The sequence below is a fragment of the Falco rusticolus genome, chromosome 6 (assembly GCF_015220075.1).
Source record: "Falco rusticolus isolate bFalRus1 chromosome 6, bFalRus1.pri, whole genome shotgun sequence".
Lineage (NCBI taxonomy): Eukaryota > Metazoa > Chordata > Aves > Falconiformes > Falconidae > Falco > Falco rusticolus.
The window spans coordinates 82,297,137-82,321,951 of NC_051192.1; the positions used below are offsets into that span (position 1 = coordinate 82,297,137).

A 24,815-nucleotide genomic window follows, 5' to 3' on the forward strand; every position below is an offset into this window, starting at 1 on the left:
TGAGTATGCCCTTAGTGCATTTTTTTTATCTGTAAATGTCGTAATAAGCTGACACACTTGGAAGTGCTTGCCCTCAGTCCAAAAGTAGTCTGAGCATTTTTGTTCTGGTTTTGTTCCTAACTAGACAGTTTTATTGATTTAATGATAACTGTATTTCTGGGGTGTCATGGAGATTAGTCAAGCTTACAAGGGTATACTGATAGTAATTTACTTTTCAATGTGTAACCATTCTGTTTTTGATACACAGGAACTTCTTCAGGATGGAGAGCTATGTTTCTTGCCTTTGTTGGATTCTTGGGATCATCTGAGATAGCCTGACCCTCCATCCATCTTGCCTTGTAAAAAAGATATATCCATTCTTCCAGGGAGTTTTTCTCCATATAGTACGCGTCAAACCTTGAACAGTTAAGCAGCACACCAGAAATGTAAGCTGGATGCATATTGATGAGAGTTAAGATGAAATTTATGCAGAAAATTACTTTTTTCTTAGTACATTTGGCAAGCCATCACTACAGAAAGGATAACAAACCTTTTACATTGGTGATGAAAATATAAATATTGTGTTTAAAATGACAAAATCCATCTGGGAATTGTTAGCAGTTACGGTTGTAATAAGGGATCATGGTATTACTGAACATAAGGTAAACTTTTGATCTCCTTGGTGCTTCAGGTTCTGGAGAAGCTGACTTCATCTGTACTTTGAGGGGATGGGTACAGCTCAAGGACAGATCTTTAAGGATATTCACACCCATAAAGAGGAGATTTGGAGTATCTGAGTTCCTGTAGCCCCTTTTGCTATATTTAGAAAAGGCAAAACTGCAACATGTACCAACATCTTCCTTACAAAGAGACAAATGTGTGTTTTCCTATAAAGTAAATGCATATCATTGCTAAACTGGCATGTGAACAGTCTTTGCTACAGTAATCGCCTATGTAACTTTTAGCAACATGATCCCCAAAAGATGGAGCAGTTTACAGAGCCAGTTTCAGGATAGCCTGAATAATAAGCCTGAAAAATAAAATAAAAAATTAGATAAAATAATTGAATGAATTTGCAAAGTGTTGGTCAAATGTAGGCATACAGAGAGGGGTTTGTGTAGCATGCCTCTGAGTAAAAAAACCTGTTCTCTTTTATTAGTAAGCTGCCACCCATGTCAGGCTGTCGTATCCTTTGAAAAAGTGATATGGCTTGTTCTTTGGAAATGTGCATAAAAGTTTGCCTTTCCTGAACACAGACATTATAGAATATATATACATATATGTTAATTATACATAGTTTTGTCTTAATGTTCCTAATATTTTCTTTTGTAAGCCTCAAATTACTCCAGTTATGTGGACATAATTCTTAGTAGTTGATGGAGTACACAGATTTGCTTTAGGGTTCTCCCAACCTGCACATACTTAGTGAAGCTGTGCAGATGTCTTTGGTGTTTCATTTGTGTACTTATCTTCTGATTAGTGTCTTCTGTCTAGCCTGCCCTTCCACCATCAGTTTGTAGTTTCAGTGTTGGGATTGTATTCCTTAATAAAGCAGACGTTCTAGCCAGGAATTAATACAAAAAATGAGTATTATTTATTACAAGTGACGTAATGTAGTAATTTTGTTATGCCTACTGGTTCACCTGTTTTCAGTGGTTTGTCTTTGTGTAATTGCTTAGAATGAATCCTTTTGGATAGGCATCTAGGTGGTAAAATTTTGCAACAGTGGAAGTTAATGAGAACTACGACAAGTAACTATTTCAGAATGTTTGATTTAGAATCTCAGTGGTATAAATAAGTGCACTGCATTTCGTTGAAGTGCTTCAGAGAATGTTAATGGTAAAAATTGAGGCATAGCAAGAACGGACTGGTATTTTTCAGACCACATCTCACTGTCCAATTAAACATGTGTTATGTTAAATAAAAATGCCATGCTGTTAAAGAGGAAGTAGGGCTAAAAGATGGGTTGTAAGTATCTCTTAAGTCCTGATTTCAAGTTATACCCGTGATGGAAAAAACAAATATTGTTCAAATTTGGAAGTTTATAGTATAAAGTTTTCTTTCCATATGAAAAGTGTATATGTTTAAACAAGGTGTGCGTGTAGGTTGACACATCTAAGGTAGTCTAACCTAGCCTTACAGGTGTCATCAAATGAAAGTCTCTCCTTCTTGCCTTTCCTTTCTCTTCTCCATATGGTGACACAGCCGAGAGAGCAGGAAAAACATAACGCAAAAAGGTAAAAGCTCTCCCTTTATGTAGTTTTCTGCTGGGATTTGTCCCTGAGCCAGGTCACCATGAAGTCTTGACAAATGCTTGTTCTGTTGCTGTTTATTCAAGAGAAGTGGCAGGAATTTGTGGCTAGGAGGACTGCCTCTTAGCCATCCTAATCTATGGATTCAGGATGTGATTTAATGCAATAGACATAACTATTCAGGCAGCATATCCCACCTCCATTTTATTAAAACATTGGATATACTTTATTGGAAAGGGCTACTGTGAAGCATGGACTAGTATTTTGGCAGATGAGTTAAGTACGGATTCTTTTTGCTCATCAAAGTTGGCTTCTGCTAAGAAGTTCACTTGTGTAACTGTCTTGACAAAGGCTTAATAGAATATTCATGTTATATAGTGTGGTTGAGTCTCAAGCTGCAAAGTATATGTGAGAGGCTTTCTCATGGTAATTCCAGTTCAGGTGAGCTACAACAGGCTTCTTCAGTAACTTAATTGGTTTTTAACCTTGTGTCTGCAGATGGAGGAAGATGACTTAAGTGAAAGGGGGTTGCCACAAATTGCTTCAATCATGAATAGAGTTAGAGACTTGAAAAACAAGTACAGAAATGAAGACAGCATCACAGATGAGCTTAACTGCACTAAAATCTTGGCTGATACAACAGGTATGTGTGTTTGCACAATTGACACCCGAGTAACAACAGTTCTTAACCTAACAAAAGAACCATTAACTGAAAGGATTTAAGTTTAACATTTTACATTTCTTTAATATTAATGACCACAAAATACATTTAATCTCTCCTTGTTGTAGTTAACTGTGTTGCTCTAACTTTTTCTTAAACTACTAGTCATCTTACATGAGATCTTATAAAAAGTTTTTTCTTCTGTTCATGTTTGCTGCAGTTTGAATCAATCTTCTTTGTTGTTTTACTGTTAGATAACTCGGGAACTGTTAATCAGATAATGCTGACAAATAATCCAGAAGATTGGCTGTGTTTTTTGCTTCGGCTAGAGAAAAAGGGTATTCCTCAGATGGACGTTAACCTGCTGAATACACTCATTGGTCGTTACAGTCAAGCAGTGACTGCGTTACCTGCAGAAAAGCATAGTGAAGATGAGAGCTATGCTCGCATCCTTGTGAGATTTGCCGAGTTGAAAGCGTAAGTATAAATTTCAATATAAGAACTTATAATTAAGAATCATGCATTTGAATGATGATAAAAATAGCTTGGGTTTTTTTTTAGTGGTTTCTGCAACAAATTGTTTTGAGTGTGGATGTTTTCATATAGGCTTCTTGAAACTGAGCAGCTTTGGCTAGTCTGCTTATCTGTTGTCTCCACAGTACTTGCATTTTTTGTGTATGGTAATAAACATGATTGTTCAGAGGTATTTGATTTAGAGATGTTAACATGCGGGGTTTTTTCTGGCTTCTATGGGGAAACGGCATGAGGCACTTTATTTTCAGCGTTATACTTCAGCTCAAAAGAAGCTGTATGGGTGAGATCTGATATAACTTTGGGTATCTATAATCTGTATATTACACTTTATGTTGTAAGTTAGGATTAATTTCCCCGTGGACTTCTATAATTGGGCTGTGAGGTAGGCGGTTTGCTACTATCTAATCCATCTAGTCAAACCATGGTGGTCTGTCCTTGGCTAGTCCTTCTCCCTTACTAGGAAAGACTCATCCCAGCTACATTAAATTAGCTGCTGTAGGGTAGGAAGAATGTCTCAGAACATCATTCTATACTTCCATACTGATGAAGTTAGTCTTGATTGTAGTCATTTATTGCTTTATTCAGTCATAATTTGGGACAAAACCAATTTCTTTTTGTAAGGATTTCCTTTATCACTTGAAATAGCATTGTAGCAAATATTGAAAGGCTCTGTTTTAACACTGCAACAATCCATAACTATGAGTTGAACATGTGGTCTTCCAGTGAATATAGCGGGTCTTTTTGTTTCTTGTGTGTCCTCCGGTTCGGCTTTTAGGCAGGTGGCTTGATCTTGCAGGATGATGTTGTCTACTTTTTTGTCTATAATAGCATTTGCATGGGTCTTGCTGCATCAGTGTAAACTGAAAGTGTAGAATGGAAGTTGTCTGACTACTGTTGAGAAACAAGCAGGAGTGAGCAAGACCTGCCATGAATCCTTAGTACCTTGAAGAGCTAAGGTGTTTCTGTGTAAGTGGAGTAAAGCATATCTTCCAGAAAGAGCTCCTGTCCTTAAAGATGCTGAGAGAAGGTTTTCTTATTTGAAGGTTGGTTGTTTTTCCTCAGAACAGAAGTTGTGCAGCACAGGCTTCCAACTAATACTTTCTAGGTATCTTTGGGAGAAGGGTGCTCTTCAGTAGGGTTGTTTGCTGTTCTCCCAAAAGTTCCACCTAACAGGAAAAGTACAATAGAGCATCACAAACTTCAGAAGCAGTGACAACAGCTTGAGATTTTAGTGTCTGTTGGCATCAATGCTTTTCTTCTGATCTAAGCTGGATTATTCCTTTCTTGGCACTGGACCTGTGTTGTACTGGTATCTTCTCTAGCTGCCATCTGACTATGCCAAAACCTTTTGATGTATTAGGATACTGAGGTTGTTTGAAGAACCCTTGGACGCTCTGAAACAGGCAAACGAACAGTCAGCGGCATCTGTGATTATCTGTATATAGCACACTAACCATGCTAGGCCTGCTTTCATGTAATGCTTCTGGCTGTAGCATAGTGCCACCAAGTGTGTGGCACTTGATGCCTGTTGCGAACTTAGGTCTTGTACTGTCAGAGTTGTTGCTGATTTCTACAGGAACTTAAAATTTAATACACTTCTGTAAGGGAATGTAATTCATGTTACAGCTTAATTTTTTGTTACTCTGACTTTGCCTGGAGATGGGTTATTCTTTGTCCTGTCGCTTTGGATGATCATAGCCAAGTTTATTAAACTTACTGGAGTCCAGTAAGATGCCTAAACTATGGTAGAGACTTTTCTCATTCTTAATTCCACATATTTCTACTGGAAATATGTTCCATTTAGCTTTGTGTTGTATTTTTCTGTACTTATGTCTTAAGCCATTGTCAAAGTTTTCACTGTCCCCACTCCTAAGTGCTACCTTTGTTTACCTGTTGAACCAGGGTGGAATTTTGAAAGAAATTTCTTTATTTCTTGATTATGGATTTTGCTGAATAGAAGTGTTAAAATAACTTTTTTAATATTAAGAAGGGGGAAGGGAGACCATTGAAAAGTAATGTTAACTTATTTCATAGTCATAGATTTGGGCGTCTTGTGTCTTGAAGAGTATTAAGCTGTAGATCCTTTAGAATATTTAAATGTTTGTGTACTTTGTGTAAGTATCTCTGTTCCTAACTTAGCAATCTATGGCTGAATGTAAAACTAGGATTAAAACCTAGTAAAAGAAAAGAAACCCAAATGTGGAGTATCTTGTCTGGACTCTGTGGCACGTTTTTGAAGTATACCACGCTTGCCATTACTGATTGTGGCATGTCTGCAGAAAACACTTAAATCCACCTTGTGCTACCAAATTTAACTGATAAGACTGTGCTGTCTGGGAGTATGGGGAATAACAGAATGAATTCCCTATGTCTTGTAATAGTCTGTTCCCATAGAACCCTTGATAGAGGTAGCTATTGGATAAATGCTTGTGTCCTAGTTTTCTGTAGGTATGATATTCTAGATGTAGCAACAGAAACAACTTCCTTCAGTTACCTACGTCTCTTCTAAGGGAATCTGACAATTTGAGTGCAGTTGCAGAAGCTCTTCAATGTAGAAAAGCTCGTGAGTTCTAACAAATCTTAGAGTTTGGTATTGCTTTAATGTAATGGATTGGAAACTTTGTGACCATATTGCTGCAGGTTATAACTAATAGTGTATATAACATTTCTTCTGATTTGACTAATGCAAAACACTTTTCCATGCTTGTTGTTTCTAAAGCAGTCTTTTCCTTGTCCTCGTACCTTGCAATCTCCCTAGTACAGAAGTGGATGCATCCAGAGATTTTACTCTAGATACGTCAGCCTGTACCCTGGGAGGGCTACAGGTGGGTGTTCTGAGGGAAAATATATACATATTTTGAGGAATAATTTAAGCAGGGACAACGAATGAGTGCTCTATCTTTCTCGTCAGGTTTCAATACATTCTCCTTTTTGGAAAGGATTAGGTTAATATCTTTCAATTATTTAGCTTTTTAAGACTGCTTATTTGTACTTCACTGACTCTAAGAAAGAGGGAAAACTTCAGCTATGGATGGATTGCTTTTCCAGAATTATCTAGTGCCATCATTTAGCACATGGAACTTCATCCTTGTTACTTAGGGTCTTTACTTTGTGTAACTATTGTTATGCTGTCTTTACAGTCTTCAAGATCCAGAGGAGGCACGGGACCAATTTCATCTGGCCAAACTGAACTGCAAGAGATTTGCTTTTGTGCATGTGGCTTTTGCACAGTTTGAGCTATCACAAGGTGTGTAGAAAAACTTGTTTGGTGTTGCTTTTCTGTGTTCTGGGTTTTGTTGGTTTAAACTTCTATTATGTAGTTTGCAAGGAAATGAGTAGGTTTTAAAGCAGAAAAAGAAAAAGCTAGATTTTTCTTTTTTGATTGAAATTTAACTGGAACATGTGTTCGCTTTAATAAAAATATGTGCGTAGTTCTTAAGTATTTTTCTTTTTAGAAATGTTCAAACAAGGTGAAAATTGGCAGTGATATCTGTTCTTTTTCTAAGCTTAGAACTTGCAGTGGGAGGTGTGAGTAAGGCTTTTGCTTTGTTGAAAAATGGTGCTCAAATTTGAGTGGTAGTTTCCCTCTATTTTCAGCTTGCTTGTGGAAGAAATTCTTGCTCCTTCCAAACAGCAACTGTAGACTTTGTTTCTTTTTTATTAAACCAAAATACACTGTAAAATTGTAATTTGGTCCAATTAAATTTCCCCCCTGCCACTCAGGTTCTTAAGTAGCTAGCAGTTGGATTTTGATTCTGCTTCTTGTTCCATTGTTGAACATACATGTTAGGAGAGTGGAGATGCTTCATATCTTATGTTATCTCACAAATGCTGTGGACTGACTTCTTTGACAGTCCCATAGATGCCATGTTCCAGTCGAACAGGGGGGCAGTTTGTCAGTATCCAAAACAGAATGGTAGTCTTTGTCACACGGTGCCACACAGCAGTGTTTTAGGCAAGCCATTCTGATAGGAGAGTGATAATGTCTCTTAAATTCTGGTTTCCTTCTTTAAGGTTCCCTTCTTTATAGTGTTCCTTGGTGTACTGGATCTGGCTTGGGTGGGGTTAATTTTCCTAACCTAACAGCTCATATGATGCTGTGTTTTGGACATGTGAATACAACAGTGTTGGTAACAGTTAAAACACTGGTGTGCTGCTGAACTGTGCTTGCACAAGGTCAATGATTTCTGTTTCTTGCTTGGCTTCTCCTCTGTCCAAAGGCTGGGGGTGGGCAAGAGTTTGGCAGGGGATGCAGCTGGGACATAGGGTATGGAATACCCACCCCTCTGGCTTCATTCAGGTCAGCTGTCCTGGCTGTGTCCCCTCTGTTTCTTGTGCCCTGCTGGCAAGGCCTGAGAAATTGAAAAGTCCTTGTCTTAGGTCAAACATGACCTAGCAACAAGAAAAACATCAGTGTGTTATCAACATTGTTCTCACACCAAATCCAAAACACTGCGCTGTACCAGCTACTAGGAAGAAAATTAGCTGTATCCCAGCTGAAACCAGGACACCCAAATTGACCAAAGGGATGTTCCATGCCATATAGCATCATGATCATCAATAAAAAAAACCTGGAGGAATAGTCTTTCCATAGCAGCAGATGCTTGGAGACTGGCTGGGCATTGGCCTGCTGGTAGGAGGTGATGAATGATTGCCTTGGCATCACTTGTTCTTTTTTCTCTTTTCCCTTCACTTAGTAAACTCCTGAGGTTTTTTCTTGCTTTTCCTTTTCCAGTTCTCCCTCTAGACTATTAAGTTATACTTTAATATATCTAGAGCAATAGGTCTTCAACACTTTGGGCCAGTACTCCAAGTTCATCTGGGTTGACGTTGCTTCATTCCTGCTGTGTGTAGGGGAGGGTGGCCTTGGTACATGGTAGCAGGGTTGTGCTGCCTACCCACAGGCTCATATTTTCAGATGTCTTTAGTTTTCTTTCTGTGGTAGATTTGAGCAATCATCTGTCACCCTGTTTATCTCCTCCATTTAACAGCTTTGCTCTATCAGAAAGACTAGCAGATTCCATGAAAGCAGTTTTCTTTGAACCAAGTAGCCTTGGTCTATATATTTTGAAGTTTTTGTGGCTTGTTTTTCTTCATGGATTTTATCAGTACCATGCAAGCTGTTGTATATTGCCTAGTATGAAAAATTCTCCCCAAAATTAACTACAATAAATTGTCTGTTCTACACTGTGGATTCTGAATGCGTCTTACTAGATGTTCCTCTGTTACATCTGTTTATGGACAAAACCACTACCAGTGGGAAATAGGCTTTTGGTCCAGTACTTTTTAAACTATATTAGGATGCCTTTTAGATATTCAAAGTGTCCCATGAAGAAGAGTAATTTTAATAAAATCAGTAAGTAAATAGTAATTTGTCTTAGGCTTTCTGGTTTTTCTTAACTAGTAAGTTTATTTGTAGTGGAGGAGGAAAGGTTGTGGAAATCCCCCTCAGAAATACATGGCATGTGTTTAATTGATGGAAGAAGGATCTGAATAGGACTCCTCCACACAGAGGGGAAGACAAAAATTTGCATATTTGACTTGAAACTCCACGTTTTTGTTTCAGATGAATCTGTTATCTGGTCTTGTTCCAATATGAACTTGTGGTGTAGAACTTATAAACAGTAGTAAAAAGTAGCTGATTTGTTTAGTGAACACTGTATGCTTATTAAAAAAGATAATAAACTAGTAATACTGCAGTAATAAAGATATTGTCAAATTGGTTACACAACAGGTTTTGTTTATGAACTTAAGTGTAGAAAAGGTACCACTGGGTTACCAATGACTAAATTAATCCTTGTATCACAATTACTTATGAGTTTTAATTACCTTGTACCGATGGAATGTGTTTGTACAATAGTTTCTCTTAATTTGATAGCAAATAGTCAACCTAAAATGAACCTTCCAAATCTCAAAGGAATAAGCTATTTGTGATTGATTTTTTTATCTCCAGCATGTGCTCAGATACGTTTTATCCTTGAGCTGGTCTAATTGACGTTTGGTGACGGGTATGGAGCTGTAGTGTCCCTGCTGGGTGCTTCAAAGGGGACTAAACATAGGAGTTTATATTGTTCCTTTAAGAGTGCTGTTCCTGTTTTACTGCGTATGTCCAGCTTAGGTCAGAGGGAAAGGTGGAAGGTAGTGTTTTGCTACTTCCTCATCCCAGTGATTTCAGCAGTGCTTTGGCATGCCTGCCAGTTGCTTCTGGATTAATGCGTGTTTCCCTTTGTGTTAAGAAGAAAAAGTGAATTATACATAGACTTCCCCATTTTGAGCAAAACTGTGAGCTAAAGCTCAAGTCAAAATTCTGAAATTATGGCTGGCAAATTGACTGCTTTCATTATAAATTGATTATTCATGACTTGAAAATAGTGACACAACAAAGGTGCCATTCTGTTTTATTTAAATGCCGAATACAACTTCATTTAAATCAGTCAGATGAGGAGCTGTCTCTTCAAGTTTGGTGTGCCTTGGGTAGTGTACTTGAAGCAAGATTTGCTTGTTAATTGCTCTGAACCCGTGACTGTAAATGAAACTACTTTTGGTATATAAAATGTTATGCCTAGGTGGATCATTCGGGCTTTTTGTATGTGATGAAGTGGACTGATTGAAACTCAAAGATAACTGCTGACTTTACTCTTGTGCCTTGGTTCCTTGTCTATTAAGGGGGATGGAGCAGTTAATTTTTCACATAGGTGTTCTGGTATTGTGTGTTTTGTTATTGAGGCACATAATATAGGAGGAATTACTTTCATTTTGAGTAGCAGGTCTTGTTGAAGCAACGTGTGGTTACTAAATATAGCCAGAGGAAGAACACAGGTTAAGGATTCTTAAAGAAATGCTAAGCCTATCTACTTGCTAAGGATTTGAGGGAAGTAGTACTTGATTATATGGTTAAAAAACAAGTCACAACAAATATGCACCATGTGAATTTAAAAGAAATCATATCCAATCTTATTCTGGTGTTTCCTTGCTTCAGTCTCAAACAACATCCAGTTAATATCCTTAAAACAGGTTACTTAAGTGTAAGTTCTTAATATATGCACCCCAATCCCCTCCCCAGTCTGAACTGCAGGCGACATTGACGTCTAACTTCAGTTATCAGTGGAGTTATGGGCGCTGGAGACATCATGGAGCTCTGAAATAATACTATTATGTTGTGTAAGAAATACTTAAGTATACATGTATGAGACACATACAAGAAGTGGTTTACATTTTGCTGTTTTGGCACTGAGGAATGAAATCAACAGCTGTAACAAAACATCGTATCCTTTTGCCCCGAAACTCTCTAAACCAAGGAAGAGATTTTGGTTGCAGTGTACTTTCCTTACTTGACTCCTATGTTTAATACCCGTATGTGTACACGCTTATACATTTAAACTGAATGCTTTCAATATATTTTAACAGCCCCCCCCCCTCCAGTTCTCTTCAGTCTCTGTTTATGGCACTTAGTAATGTGTAAAACTGTAATGAAACTATATCCTTCCTTTTAATTTCTTTTTTTTAACTGTAGTAATGTTTGATTTAATAGCAGCTGCTTTTAACTTTATTACATATATTAAAGATGTCTTAATACATACAGGATAAAGGTTTGTATCTTGTCAGATTGCAACCGAAGTCCATAAAGGTAGTTGTTCCTTGCTGATACTACAGGAAAAAAAATGGACTCTAGGACTTATGTTGTATTTCCTTGTAGTTCCTATAGCACTAAACAAATACTGAGAACGTAGTGTTGAGTTTTATAAAGCAATTTTTGTGACTCTGTGGTCAACTTCATGTGAAAAATTGACTTTGCATGACTCACTTGTAACTAGCTCAGGCAGTATTCTTAAAGTGGATATCTAAGTGGGGGAAGCCTAATGAATGATGGCTTCAGAGAAAGATGCAAAGTGAATGTAAGATGGCAAGAATGTGATAACATCTTTAAATGTGTTGCCCCAGTGTAATTGTTTATTTCCTTGATTTTTCTGTTCCTTTCTACTTAGGAAATGTGAAGAAGTGTAAGCAGCTCCTTCAGAAAGCTGTGGAGTGCTCTGCTGTTCCACTAGAAATGCTGGAAACTGCTCTACGAAACTTTAATTTACAAAAAAAGCAGTTGCTTTCAGATGAGAAGGAGAACTTAGCAGGTAACTGCAGTTTCTTAATGTTGGTGGAGTTTATGAATGTTGTAATTCTAGATTGAAAACTATCTAATGTTTGTCCCTTCTACATAAGACCTCATAATCTGCCATTGTCTAAAACAGACATACCTATATTCTCGATCTTACTCCTTCAGTACTTGGCTCTATCTTCTGTGCAGTGATTGTAGTTTGCAGAAGCCATAAGTTGGTAGATTCTCTAATTCTGCAGAGGGCATTCCTCTGACTGTTGTTAAGTATTTGTAATAGAAACTTACAGCTGAAAGTGTAAAATAAGAGCTATTGGTGGTGGAGAAGAATTAGAACTGAAACAGACTAAACTATACAGATAGTTTTACTTTGAGGTCTATCTTGTGGCAGACTGAAGTTCTGGCAATCACCTCAGTGAAGTCAAATCTAGGAAAATTAAGTTTCAACCTTATATTTATTTTACAAATGGATGAAACCCATGTATTTATCAGTACAAAATTGAAGTGCTTGACTGTATCATAAAGCATAACTGATACTTTTGCTGGGTATGTAACTTCAATAAGGGAATGGTTGCCTTATGAAGCTTTCGAGAGAAATTTGGAGTGGGATTGAGCAAAAAAACATGATTAGACTTCAGTATTTAAGTGCATGTAACTAACTCTTCCAAGAGTGGTGCTTAACAGTTCCATATTTTTCCATGTATAAGGACAGATTGTGGCAAAATGTCTCACGTACATTTCCTTGGGGATATGTCTTCATGAACGTGGTTTGAGATACGGCTGGCTCCTGTTGAATACCTGTGTGTGAAATGCTAGTTATGTGTGTGGGGGGGAAAAAAACCCCAAACATTTGGCAACACTTACAATATGGCGTTAACTTACAGTTAGTATTAGCATTAAGTTTTTTAGTAAACTTTTATTTTTGGGTCTGTTCTGTTTACTGTTAATCAGACATAGACCTCTTTAAGTGCCACACCTGATGTACTGTGCCACAAGAGAATATATTGTGGAATATCCTTCCTGGATTGTGCAATTTCTGCCATGTTATTGGCTTTACTTGCTGCAAAGCTAAGGGAATACCTATGAAATAATACATGGCAAAAGCCTGTCTGCCATTTAGGAAGCAGTGAACTTTGGGGGAGGAATGGGCTTGCTTAGTTTTTCATCTGTATGAGCTTGTAACATCAGGTATTTAAATAAGCTAAGTATTAATTCAGCTATTTAGAGAGAAGTTTAAAAGGTAAATAACACTAGACTCTAAAACACAGGGATGTATGTGGCCTAAATCACTGAACTTGGCTTTAAGTGAATTTATATGGTCCTTCTAGAGCAATAGAGAATGTTTTTGTGTATAGGCATTTGTCTTGTTTGTTTCATGTTACTATTTAAAGAGCTGCTTTTGAAAGTTTTATCTGAGAACAGATGTGCTGTTATGTATGAATGCATTCCTTCATAGCTTCAAAAGATTGTTCAGAAAGCTGTTGACAGGAATTAAGCAGTTGTGGTGTAGTAATACAAGCATAAAACCTGTGCCGCAAGTCTAGAAGCCTTTGCTTTAATTCCCTTTTTGCCTGTCTTTCACATGTCTTTCATTCGTGCACGGCAATCTAATCTATTTAACATACCAGGTGCAATAAAACATGATTAGTTGGGAAAAAGTGATTTAGTATTTAAATGAAGTCATGGAACCATTTTAGAGCAATTTAGTTTGGAAAAGACTGTTAAGATCAGAGTCCAACCATAGTCATGAGAAGTATGAAGCAGATAGGCTGTATCAGACTGTGAGGGAACAGAAGTATTGTAGATCACCAACTGGATGTGAGAATCCAGTGGCAGGCTTGGGCAAAAAAACCCCCACCAAATGTCTCTGTGTATATGGAAAAAAATGTGGGATGTGTGAGGTGGTGATGGTACGGGATTGCTAAAGTGCTAATTCAAAACAATGTTCAGTGTTGGGTAAACAGAAGCTTAGAACTATGTTATACATTAAAGCACTTCTCTATGTAACTGAAGTTAATATTTGGTTTATTGGCATAAGTAGGTTACAAAAAATTAAGGACTAAATAGAGGTAGTACTGCAGTGTTGATCTGTCAGAAGTCTTCAGCGAGCAGAAGCCCAGTTAGAAGGGGGACGTTCAAAGATTCCAAATAAAAATCAAATTAATTTTAATGAACTGATCCAGGATTTTAAAATGTTAAGAGAAATGGTATGTAAAAGTCCTTAAAATGATTTCCTGAGAGGCTGTGGATAGCCATGATTTCTTCTGTTTATTGGTAGAGTAAATAATTTCCTGTACTAATGGAAAACAAGGCCTCTGTGCTGTAGGAGATCATAATGTATAGTATCTTAGTTCTTGGGTTTTTTAAAATCCATGTTCCTTGGTGTCTGTCTTAAATAGATCTTTTCCACAATACAAAATATGTATCTGAATAATCAGGTATAAATTTAAATTTTAAAAAGGGTTTGTCAGGAAAATAATGTAAGACATTAAGCCTTCATTTAGGGAACATTGTGGAGTAAGATATTTTATTCAGATATACCCTAATCTACCTTTTGTATGTTGTAACACATAAACTCATGTTCATGGGCAGTTACAAAAGTGCTGATGTATTTGCATTAGTGTGTTCTGACTTGCGGTCGCTTATTCATCTCTGGGAAGTGACCTTCACTTCTAGGCAAAAATAGTTTGGATGATGACCATGTTGTTCTGAGCTGATTATTTGGGGTTTTGAGGTTCTAGAATTAATTTTCAAATAAATGTATTTCATATGTACTTTACAGTACACAGAACCAGAGGTCAAATTATATGTGACTAGAAGTTGATGTGTCACTTCAAGGCTAATATGCAACTTGATACAGCTTTTGCCAGATCTTAAATAACTGAGCAAGATTCTCTACTAGGTTAAGATGGGGCTGGTAGATGAGCTGTTGGCTCTTACCTGCTTTGATCTTCTCTGACCTGACAGTAGAGCACAGCTTGTCATGTGACCACTCTCACATTTGCTATCCCAACTAATTGCTTAGAATAATTCCGTTGAGTTTATATGTGCTGTGTTGGCAGCACATTGAGGTAGACTAACCAGCAAAAGGTCTTTGATAACAATTCACCGAGCTAGTAGATTCTTCAGCTGGTTAGTAGAGTTGGCTTTAGAAGGGAGTGTGCCTGTGGCCTGTCAGTTTGGAGGTGATACTGGAGTTTATTTCAGCCTAGGATTTGTCAGCATGAAAGCCATGTTCATAATTGAAAATGGGAAGCTGCTTAGAGTTTTAATGACTAAAGCTGTCTGTATCTAAAGTGCCTCTCTAAGGGGGAAGGAGGATCTGAGGGAGAAAAAGTGTTTAATTGATGACTGGTAATTCTGATGCCCTGACTTCTGTCTTCCTCTGACACAGTAGGTAGTTCTAGGGATTTAGAATGCAGCCTTCCAGAAACAGTACTGAAAAACCTAAATGAGAAGATATGCTTGTGGAAGATTCACCTATTTATGTTGTGATTGCTATTTTTTTTTATACTTTCCACTAGAACTGGAAAAGCTGCATGCTTTTGCAATGGCAGGCACCTGTTAAATGCTTTAAATCCAGATCTACAGAAACATAACTGAGACAGCACAAAAAGTTGTATCAAAATAAAATACACATAAAGGAAGTCGGCACAAAAGCAAGGTTCAAAAGGAGGAGGACAGGTCAGGGATATGATCAATATCTTGGGTCTCTGCAGTAGCCGGGAGTTTGTAAGGGTTGTCTACAGTTATATCTTTGAAATACTAGCTCTGAAACAGGCTAGGTTTTGATGCTTGATTTAGGATTTATTATAGCTACTTAGGTGTGGGTGTCCTTATCCTTCTGATAAATAATTGGAATGAACAATGAAAGAATCCAAATGTAAGCAGCTTGAAATCTCCTGGGGAATCCCTGTGGAGCAAGCTGTGGAAGCATCCTTTGGATGACGTTGTTTTGGAGCAGAGGTTTATTGTCAGAATGTAGATTTGGAAAATCATCTTGCTCTGAAAGCGTGGGTTTCTTCCTCACTCCCCCAAGATACTGTTTAAACCAATGGTTTTAGTGCTTGCATTCCTTCTCCTGTATAAGAAGATAAGATTAACAGTGAGGTTTTTCACTTAAATTGCTTGGATAGTCTTTGGACATCTTTAATCTCCCTTTTATGTGTTTAAACATAGTTTACAACTATAGCTGTGTAGAAAACAAGTAGCTTATGTATTTAACAATTGTTACAGGCCATTCTGTGTTTATTCTGGAAAGCTCCTTCTGCTTGTAAGTCTTGGGTTTTTTCTTTTTTTTACTGAATTAGTGTCTTACATAATTAGATCGGTAGAAAATAGTGATATGTCATTGATACTAGATTACTGCAAATTATGTGTTTTTCATTTTTGCTTTTAAAAGAACATTTTTTCTTTTCAAAACAAATACGGTCTGCAGTATTATCTGAATAATTCTAACTAATTTGCCTACAGTATCAAGTACACAAGAGCCTGGACTTCAGAGCATAGCTGGAAATCACAAAAACGTAAAAAGGAATGATTCTGGTGAAAATTCTTCTACTGTTGCCAGACAATTGCTTGGGTAATGGCTTGAACTTAATTTCTTAAAACATTGTTTAAAACCAAACACAGTGTTGTAGCATTTTTTTTCTTGTCTTTAGGGAGAAGTCACAGGAACTTGATGCTCTAGTTAATTACCACAATCCATTAAGACCACTAAACAAATCTAACCAGGTAGAACGTGTAACGTTTTGCTTCAAAATCTGAAACTTTTCATTCTGCTTTATACATCTGGTAACTTTCAGTTTGCTCTTAGGCCTGCCCCTTTGGGAGGATTCCAGTTACACTAGTAACTGATGCTGGTGATGATGTGGAGAAGATGGATGTCCCACTTCCAGTTAGTGTTATGAAGAGGTATGGTTATTGGGTTTTCTGCAGCATAACAGATTTTAATACTTTTTTTTTACAACAGTCTTTTTATCGGATAGTGGAAATGTCAGATGTTAAGAATGTTAAAATCTATCTAAAGCTTATTGACAAATAGCCACAGTTGCAGTAGATATTACAATAACCAAAAGCATGCAAAGATCGATTTCTTGTTCTGGCTAATCGGTAGGCTCAAAAGAAATGGAGACCAAGGCAAAATAATTTTTGTTTGAAAAAACTTTACATTTCTGTATTACTGTTTCTAAAATTAGAGATAAGTCAGTCTTGTAACTTCCAAAAGACTTCTAAATCCTCATTTTTAATGCATGTGATGATGATTATATCTTATTTCTTAAGATATAATCTTATATATTAAGGAAGTGGTTATGCTCATGTTAGTTTGAATAACTATTTAGCAGTGGAATCGTCTGCTAACTAAGATAGCACTTTGCTACGTGTTACCTGGCTCTAGTGGAGCTTGAAATTAAACAGGAGAAAGCTTCTCCCTGCCATCAAGTCTGTTATGCTAACTTTCTTCCTTTCTTACTGCTGTGTTATTAAATTCATGCAGAATTGGGAACTTTGGGGAGAAATACATAAAGAAAGAGTAAAAGCTGCTTACTTAGCTTCTCGGAAGTTAAAGCCCAGTATTCTAAACCTGTGAAAGTGGTGGGATAAGGTATTTCACATAATAGTGGTGGTCTGTAAGTATTTAAAGATGTACTTTGGAACACATCATTGGGGTTTAGGATCCTAGCTGTAGCCTATTACCGGCTTTTTTAATGAAGACAACCAATTAAGTAATCTGTCATTTCAGAAGGTGATGGTGGCATTGTTACAGATCTTTTTTTTTTCTTGTGTCTCACTTGGCTGTCAGAGTGGACCTACTTTTCTGTATATTTGAGACTTCTAGCCAAAAGCCTTCACACAACTGCTTCTTTCATCTTGTTCACAAAAGGCAATCACTAAATTATGTTGGCATGTGATGTAATTAACAATGTTATTTCTATAGGCAAATATCTGGCTCCAAATGTACAGCCTTCACTGCACCTTTTCCACCATCAGAACCAAAATCTAGTAGGGGTGATTCCTGTGACCTGGGAGACTTACAGGTAACTTCAGTCTTTTTAAAGCAGGTGTTGGGAGCTCTACCTGGCTGTCCTATTGTATTAGGAAGGAAAATAACACTTCTTTTCAACTCAAAGAAATAAAGTAAAATTTTCCTTTATGCTAAGTAGTTACTTGTGAATAGAAATGTTCATTGCAGCTTTTAATTTGAAAATTGTTATGGATAATCAGAGATTTAAATCTCTTAAGATTCTCTTTTAATTAAGAATTATCTGAACAATTCATCTGATGGGAGAACTGGAGGGGTGTTACAAATCTGTTACATGGTTTATGAAGAGGGGATAAACAGATTTCATCTTGACTACAGGAGCTCTTTCAGCTGTAGTCATGAGCTTTATCATGGGAAGTACTCTATTCAGTGAAGTCCATTTAACTGAATACACTAAGTGCTCTTTGGAGCTGTAAGTTATGGCTTTTGATAGAGATTAATTTTGAGCCATGCCTTGTTCTTTGTCCCTGTCTCCCAAAAGAAAGTTCAAGAATAGAAAGCATTTAGGTCTTCGTTATGGGAACTGTATGATGGGAATTCAGACTATTAACGTATTTAAAAAGAGCATCAGTAATAGTTGTTTGTGTACCCAGCACTGTTTTCTGAAGCATACGTGCTTTGTGGTATGTTGGTTGTTAATTATCATAAGGGAAATGTCTTTTGGACACTAGGCTTGGGATCTCCTTCGATTATTTTTAAGATGCTTTTTGTTTTCTTTAGTCCTTAAAAATAAATAATTCCTTATGGTTGCAGATGTTGGAGGAGAACAGCTTAGAAACTTCTACCAATTCAACTATAACTCTCAAAACCAAAATGGATGTAAGTCATACAATGAAAAGAGAAGGTAACTATTAATACATATTTTAGTAATTTGAAATAGAATAGGCATTGAGAATTTGCTGTTCTGTATTTTAAAAAAATACATTGCTAACCAAAATATTCTTCAAAAAGTGAAAAAGTTGGTCTGCTTGTAACTGAGGAGCATTTAATTAAAAACAGTCACTTGAGTGGTACCTGTAAAAATAGTAAAATAGCAAAACCCCAAACCCACACAAATCCCCACTGCAGCACTTTGGTAGCTGAATTGCACTGAACTGCTTAGTGTGGGATACTGCTTTCTAGAAATTTGAAAAGAGAACTGAATGAGCACGTAAAGGAAAACTGTTAGGCTGTGCTATTTGCAGCCTGCTCTGTGATATTCCACCAGTTCAATGTGCTATTACCTCTGCAGAAGGAACCATGAGATGGAGCATGTCTGGTCCCTTTATGCCTCTGGCTTCAGTCATCACACTGGTTTATAGGTTGCCTGTTGTCACAGACAGCAGACTTCTAATTTGGAGTATTGCAATAGGTTTATCTTCAATGCTTTATAAACCTGTACGGTGTCCCAGGATGCTGTAGTACATACTACGAATATGATCTTTTGTGTGTTGAAGGAAACAGTTGTATCTATTATTATTATAGTAGTATCCTAAGATTTTTGAAGAAATTTGCCATGTTATTACACTGAACTAAATATGAATCCTGAAGATTATATTAATGCCTGATTCCAGTAAGTCAGCTGTGTTTGTCTGTTCTGATGTAGAAAATGAGGTAAAATTATTCTAGAAACTCTGGGACAAATCTGTCAAACTATTTCAAGTACTAAATGCTAAGTATTTCAATAAGCTGACTTCCCCCCTCCCCCAGAAAATAGAGTCCAGCATCAGGAGCTCAAGATACCAGAGCCAAGGAGTCTGGAAAGTCAACATCAACCGTCTAGTTCTGGTGAAAGCTATAGAAAGCAGTTGGATCAGATTAAACTAAACTGTGTTAATGCCAGAAAAATACGGCCAATTCAAGAAGTAACAGAGAAAAGCTGCTACAGAGAGGTAAAGTAACAGGAATATGTAGTTTCTAACTGCAGCAGCCTTTACATGTTGAAAAAGAGTTCTATGTTCCTGACCGTGGCTCCTTATGTGGAATAATGTCTTACTTTGCCCTCTGTAGGGAAAACAATCAAGCCTTGAACAATCTAGTCATCCTGTTTCAAAAGGATTATCACCACCAGATGCTGTTTCTAGGAAATGTGATCCATCACGTGTTTGTGGAACACCAAGCACCACATATAATGATTATATGGACTGGTAAGCTACTTTGACCTGCATCCTCATGAACAGTAGTCAATCTCTAGACTTTAGCAAGGTTTCTTAAGTTCTTCTGTTCAGACAGCAAAGATTTCAGAGTGCTTCCAACACTGTCAAGTGTCTGACTTGTAAGTTTCAGATTGCATTTGGGGAACTCTTGTCTTCCCTGTTAGCTTTTTGGTGTTTAGAAGTACATGATAAAATTAATAAGCCCTTATTAGAGCATTTGTCTTTCTCTGATCCCTGCTACATGACCATTTATTTCAGATGCCTTGTTTTTTGTGGCTGACAAGCTTTTTACATTGATAACTGTATATCAGTCTGGTTCCCATGATACAAGTATCTGTGGGATTTAAAGTGTAAGGAATCTAGAGGCTTGTGTAGTTGAGCTCTCGGGTTAGGAAATGCTAGCATCTGTTTATCCATGCAGTCTTGAGTTAAGCATAAGCCCCTGTCCGTAAGTTGATAAATCTTTCTAATTGTATGGTTACTATTTTCATAAGTCTCTAGGATGAATCGTACATCAAGGCTGTATGATGAATAAGCACTGTTCCTGTTGATAGGACCTCTGTCTGTAGCTGTAGAACTTAAATATATGTAGTGAACGAAGTACATCATCTCGTGATGGAACTCGATAAAAGCAGTCCTTGAATAGGTTCTGGTTTTGCTTTTTTCAAACTTTGATGACATGGAGATTAGTAAATATGCAGGATTGTTCAGTGCTTTTGTGTTCAGAGAGAACGATGCTTTTGACTGGTATTGACTTCTTTCCAAACTTGTTATTTTATTCTGTATAAAAAAATCATAGGCATATCAATACTTCTCCGGTTCTGATCTTGGCATCCGTTTCTGTAAATACTGTGAAGGGGGTAAAAAAGTATATTTGGTAATATAATTAAGTACATGTAGATACATCAAGGAAATAAATCAAAAAACATGAAGGATTTCTTGCAGTCTTTAGTTTTCTTACACATGATCTTTCTGCTTGTATAAAGTGTAGCTGAAGTGCTCAAAAGAAAAAAACCAAACAACCAACAAATCTCATAATTGTAAAAAGTCTCAATCTAGAAAGGTTTTGAGTGAAGAACAGTAAGCTAAAGAAAACTAGCCTAGTTATATAGTGCTTTCATTTTTCGGTTTGTGGGAGTGTCAGCTAGTATCTGAAGATGAGGATTTAATTAGTTACTGATCTAAGAAATATTTCCCAAGTATGTTACAGTTTAAGTGTACTTCTACTTCAAGAAGTTGAAGTGGTCTTAATGCTAATTATTGAATGTAGCAGAGGCTTGGGATTTTAGTAGTCAGTAGGGTTTAACTTCCAAGAAGCACTGAAGATTTCAACTTTGTTAGAATAATCTTTAAAAAAAATACAGCTAAATGCAGAAGTTGTTCATAATTTCCTTTAGTTTCAGAACACCAGTTGTAAAGAGCAACTTCCTACCAGGATGTCAAAATTCTGCTTCCTACAGCCAGCTCCCATATTTGCTACCACGTACCTCAGCAACTCCATTTCAAAATCAAGTTGGCTTGCAGGTAATTTCAGGCTGTCGTCTACCATTTTTCAGTACATATTTTCATTGGAGACTACTAGGTTAAATGTATGTATCTTTTTAATCTAAAGTTGCTGTTCATCTTTCTAGATGAGTAATGGAAAGTAGTCTGTATTGCTTATTCTCAGAATAACTCTTCATATGTATATCTGAATTTAGGTAAAATAAGTCAGTGTTAGAAAAATCAATTCAGTTGTGTCAAAATCCTGAAGCCTTTGTCTGAAATCTAAACCTTTTCAGATCCTACTTCATTACAGAGGCAAGAACTAGAGTAGCTATTTTTGTGCTGCTATGCTTTGCTAATGGTGTACAGCCCACTACAGTGTAGTACCCATAAAAAGAAGCGGTGTGTTTTAAAAAACTGTAGGAGTTTGAGGGAGGTAGAAGAATGAAGAATTACATTCCTTCTCCTTTTTTTTAGATTTCACAAATTATGCTTATTTTTAGTGGCCTGAAATCGTGTAAAAAATGGGTTACCTTAGATGGGTTGTACGTTCAGGTAGGAATCTTCCCAACTGTAGATAGCAATTGGGGTATAGGTTTGTGCTTCCTACCAGAGGATTAAAATTTAAAATTTGTGGCCGTTCTACAGCTTGCTGTAGCAGCTACAGGCAATGCAGGCTGTTTCAGCTTTATAACACTGAAGTCCACTAGCTAGTAGTTAGCTTCAAAGAAAATTGTAGGTGATTTGAGTGCAGCTCTAAGTTTAGTTGCCTCCTGTGATTGAAAGTCTGTTTAGAGATAATATCGGAAACCACATTCTCTAAGGAAGGTGGTGTCTCCAATGATCTGAGAAGCCTTATTAAAGAACAACCTTTTCTTGACTTCCAGTGTGAAGAACGTTGGTATCTTTTATAAGAGTTCGATGATGCTACATGCCAAGTGATGATCAGTATACAAATACTTTTGCTATGGGGATCTTTAGCTTTCATTTAAACTTGTAACTTCACTACACTATTTGGTTCAGAAAGACCAAGACAACTGAAAGCGGATTAACTTAATAAAAAGTAGAACTCTACCAAGCTCCACTACATGTATACTAAGAGTTATTTCCTTAACTTTTTCTGTATGTACACAGGTTCCAGCTTCTCTACCATCACACGAATGTCTTGGTATCAAAGGAAGAGTTTATACGATGCTAAAGCAAATAGGCAGTGGTGGATCAAGTAAGGTAAGATGCTCTTTTTTTTTCCTTTTAGACAGTCATGCATTTACACAGTAGTTATATTATAAACATACGTGTTGAAGTCTTCTAATGAGTGCCCAGTACTGACACATACAATATGTCTGAGTGACCTAGAGTTTCTAGGAATTTATTGTTTTAATGCTATGCTTAGACTTTATCCCTCATGGATGCAGAAGAAACATGTTTATGGCCCTTTGTACCTCCTTTTAATTTTGTTTCGTGTTTGCATATGCAGGAACTGACAGAACCAAAGTGGTACTGAGCAATCAAGCTGTGTGCTTTCTTATGACACATCCAGACTGTTTCTTCTGTCACAAGAGATGGGAAATTTAGTTTTAAATGTCGCAATACTTAAAATCATAGAATAGTTTTGGTTGGAAAGGACCTTTTAAAGGTCATCTAGTCCAACCACCCTGCAATGAGCAGGGACATCTTCAACTAGATCAGGTTGTTCAGAGCCCCGTCCAGCCTGACCTTGAAGGTTTTTGGGGCTGGGGCATCTACCACCTCTGGGTAACCTGTTGCAGTGTTTCGCTATCCTCATTGTAAAAAAAAAATTCTTCCTTGTATCTAGTCTAAATATACCCTCCTTCAGTTTAAAACAATTACCCCTTGTCCTATCACAACAGGCCCTGCTAAAAAGTCTGTTCCCATCTTTCTTACAAGCCCTTTTTAGGTACTGGGAGGCTGCTGTAAGGTCTCTCTGCAGCCTTCTCTTCTCCAGGCTGAACAACCCCAACTCTCAGCCTGTCTTCATAGGAGAGGTATTCTAGCCTCTGGTCTTTTTGTGGCCCTCCTCTTCTGGACTCTCTCCAGCAGGTCCGTGTCCATGTGTTGAGGGCCCTGGAGCTGAATGCGTTACTCCAGGTGGGGTCTCTTGAGTGGAGTAGAGGGGGAGAATCAAGTCTCTTGATCTGCTGGCCGTATTTCTTTAGAATCCAGCTCAAGATACAGTTGGTCTTCCGGGCTGTGAGTGCACACTGCCAGCTCCTGTCCAGCTTTTCATCAGTACCCCCAAGTCCTTCTCAGCAGGGCTGCTTTCAATCCCTTCATCTGCCAGCCTGTGTTTATACCTGGGGTTGCACCAACCCACGTGCAGGACCTTGCACTTGGCCTTGTTGAGCCTCATGAGGTCCACACAGGCCCACTTGAGCTTGTCCAGGTCTCTCTGGATGGCATCCCTTTCCCTCAGGTGTGACAACTGCACCACTCAGCTTGGTGTTATCCGTAAACGCGCTGAGGGTGCACTTGATCCCACTATGCCATTGATGAAGATATTAAATGGTACTGGTCCCAGTATGGACCCCAAGGGACACTGTTTGTCACTGGTCTCTGTCTGAACGTTGAGCAGTTGACCACCGCCCTCTGGATGTGACCAACCAATTCCTCATCCACCAAACAGTCCACCCATCAAATCCATCTCTCTCCAATTAAGGGAGAAGAATGTTGTGGGGGGACCATGTCAAAGGCCTCATAGAAGTCCAGATAGGTGACATCAGTCACTCTTCCCTTGTCCACTGATGCAGTCACTCCATCATAAAAAGACCGCTGGGTTGGTCAGGCAGGACTTGCCCTCGGTGAAGCCACGCTGGCTGCCTCGAATTGCCTCTCTGTTGTCCATGTGCCTTGCCATAGCTTCTAGGAGGATTTGTTCCATGCTTTTCCTAGGCACAGATGTGAGGCTGACAGGTTGGTACCTCCCAGGGTTCTCCTTTCTACCCCTTTTAAACATGGGTGCGATGTTTCCCTTTTTCCAGTCACCAGGGAATTTACCTGACTCTCGGATTTTTTACTGATTCTCAGATATCATGGAGAATGGCTTGGCAACTACATCAGCCAGTTCCCTCAGGACTCTGGGATGCGTCTTGTCAGGTCCCATAGACATAAGTATGTTCGGGTTCTTCAGGTGGTCTTGGACCTCATCTCTTACAGAGGGAGGGACTTTGCTCCTCCAGTCCCCGTCTTGTGGTCCACCCACTTGAGAGGTGTGGGAAGAGAGGTTGCCAGTGAAGACTGAGGCAAAAAAGTTAAGAATCTAACATGATTCTGTTAATCCAGAGAGCAACACATTGAAAAGAATAACAGAATAAAATAGAGTATTTCAGTTGCAAGAGACCCACAACAATTATCTAGTCCAACTGCCTGACCATTTCAGGGCTGATGAAATGTTAAAACATGTTAAGGGCATTGTCCAGATGTCTCTTAATCACTGACAGGCTTGGGGCATCACCAGCTCTGTAGAAAGCCTATTCCAGTTGACCACTCTCTTGGTAAAGAAATGCTTCCTGGTGTCCAGCCTAACCCTCCCTGATGCAGTTTTGAACAATTCCTATGCATCCTATCACTGGACAGCAGGGACATCTTGTGTCTGGCATTA

General features: G+C 37.9%; 1 protein-coding gene across 1 annotated transcript in view; it reads left to right on the forward strand.

Annotated features, from left to right (window-relative positions):
* The first annotated feature begins 250 nt into the window (after positions 1 to 250).
* TTK (TTK protein kinase) overlaps positions 251 to 24,815 on the forward strand; it is a 37,537-nt gene continuing 12,972 nt past the window's right edge. The window contains exons 1-14 of the mRNA XM_037392064.1: positions 251 to 425; positions 2,730 to 2,874; positions 3,147 to 3,369; positions 6,567 to 6,673; positions 11,412 to 11,552; positions 16,007 to 16,115; positions 16,195 to 16,267; positions 16,350 to 16,447; positions 17,472 to 17,571; positions 18,330 to 18,420; positions 19,266 to 19,447; positions 19,566 to 19,702; positions 21,109 to 21,235; positions 22,331 to 22,423. Coding sequence (XP_037247961.1) covers positions 2,730 to 2,874; positions 3,147 to 3,369; positions 6,567 to 6,673; positions 11,412 to 11,552; positions 16,007 to 16,115; positions 16,195 to 16,267; positions 16,350 to 16,447; positions 17,472 to 17,571; positions 18,330 to 18,420; positions 19,266 to 19,447; positions 19,566 to 19,702; positions 21,109 to 21,235; positions 22,331 to 22,423 — 1,626 coding nt within the window. The 5' untranslated portion in view covers positions 251 to 425. The remainder of the gene's footprint in view (positions 426 to 2,729; positions 2,875 to 3,146; positions 3,370 to 6,566; positions 6,674 to 11,411; positions 11,553 to 16,006; positions 16,116 to 16,194; positions 16,268 to 16,349; positions 16,448 to 17,471; positions 17,572 to 18,329; positions 18,421 to 19,265; positions 19,448 to 19,565; positions 19,703 to 21,108; positions 21,236 to 22,330; positions 22,424 to 24,815) is intronic.